At 36.4% G+C, this 1,837-nt stretch overlaps 1 protein-coding gene across 1 annotated transcript; it reads right to left on the bottom strand.

Moving 5' to 3' along the window:
- Positions 1-613: 613 nt before the first annotated feature.
- Positions 614-1,233, bottom strand: LOC112090940 (expansin-A23-like; the record flags this gene model as incomplete). Its single annotated transcript, XM_024163409.1, has 1 exon — positions 614-1,233. A coding segment is annotated over one exon (620 nt), but the record flags the coding sequence as incomplete, so codon positions are not given.
- Between the last annotated feature and the right edge of the window lie 604 nt (positions 1,234-1,837).

Below are 1,837 nucleotides of genomic sequence, written 5' to 3'. Positions count from 1 at the left end.
AAGCACAGATGGATTTGACCCCACTATATATATATATATATATATATATTTGCTCTTCTATGTTTTATATATATTGTGTAACTCAACTCTCTATCTTCATCCTCCACCAATGCATTCAAGCTGGCATAAAATTTCTCTCAGGTTCTAACCATTTCCTTTTACTCGATTATGTTTTTCTAAGCTAAATGGCAAGTAAAAATTCCGAGACGTGGGCTAAGAACGAAACTCCACTTTCCTTCTAGTCGTGCTTAACGTTTTTCTTTACTTCTCACAGCTATAAATGACTAATGTTCGTGTGTTTTGCTCATTTTTCTTTACTTCATTCATAAACAAATTGATAACTACAATGAGATCATGAACATAATGCATCCAGATGAGGTTTGGGATTTGTCAAGCAAAACTTGTAATCAAACAAATTACGATAATAACTCACTTCATTAATGGATAACAAATATTAATAATCCCCACACTCATGTAATACACATGAAAGGAACATCTTATTCTCAAACAATCAAAATTCCAATAATTTAAAAATACTAAAGTGACAATATTTTTTCCTGGTAAACTAAAGGGGCAACAAATTATACAGCACTAGTTGATGCACATTAATTAATCAAAAGTTGCTTCCTCCCTCATAAGTTTGGCCAAATTGCCAATTTGCCGGGGTGACATTGTTGAACTGTATCGTTTTTCCATCGCTGGTAGTGACTTGGAACGACAAGCTTTGCCCTACTAAGGTGCCTCCCGCCTGCCAATTTTGCCCCCAATTGCGCGACATTGGCAGCCAGTTAGTGTTGGAGCCCTTAATTTGGACATAAGAAACGTCACCAGCACCTCCAACATTGTACAACAAGACAAGAATCCACCAGGGGTTTCCCTTGATCTCGAACTTGACCCCGCCTTGTTTAGCACAAGGCACGCGCCGGTACGCTACGGGGACTATCCCGGCCCGATATTGAGCTATTTTGAGGAACATTGGCATGGACAAGTCGAAGTGCCTTTGTGGCGGATTGCACCAGTTGCCGTCTGGCTTGCTGTAGTTTGGAGGGCAAAAGTTTGTTGCAGTTACAATAATAGAACCGGCATTGGGAATGCACCATTGTGGCTCGTTGACACACTTAATCTCAAAGCATGCACCACAAGCTTTTCCATTGTTGAAGAGGGCTGTGCTTAGTGCTGTGGTTTCAAGGCCATACCCTTGTTTGAAGAGATCACCATACCCACAAGCTCCCTCTGCAAAATAAAATAATCAAATATATTATTTAATTTACCAAAACTAAAATAATATAACAACAAATTTAAAAAATTGTTTCATAAAATCAGTTTTTTTTTTTTTTTTTTTTTTTTTTTTTTTTTGGGGGGGGGGGGGGTTGTTTTTTTTTTTTTGTTTTTGGTGGGGGGGGGGGGTCTATGGTCTCATATTCCTAGAATGGGAATATGGTCGCCTACTTTTTAGCTAATTTTATTTTCTCTAGTACTGAGTGTGTATGGGGTACTGAAATTGTTCCGTTATTTGTAGCCTCCTCTATATTGACTGATTTACGAGTTTATCCTAAAAAAAAAAGTATATGCCTCTAGAAGTTCATAACTATCTAACCTTTAATAACAAAGGTCAGATTAAAAGTAAATACGGCCCGTCTAATACTATAATGAGTAAATAAATGACAAATTTTTCTTGCAAAACAATGACAATTTTTTTATAAAAAAAAAACAAATTTGTTGCCTCAGAAACAAAGAAAACAATGTAAACACCATATTATAACATGAACGTATATAACACAAATAAGTATCGAGTAGAATTCATTATAACATGTGCTATAAACGTTCGATTCCCTCG

This window comes from Morus notabilis, unplaced genomic scaffold (genome assembly GCF_000414095.1).
Source record: "Morus notabilis unplaced genomic scaffold, ASM41409v2 Scaffold10483, whole genome shotgun sequence".
NCBI lineage: Eukaryota > Viridiplantae > Streptophyta > Magnoliopsida > Rosales > Moraceae > Morus > Morus notabilis.
Note: the sequence above shows the minus strand (reverse complement) of the source record. Positions and strands in the feature narration are given on the sequence as shown.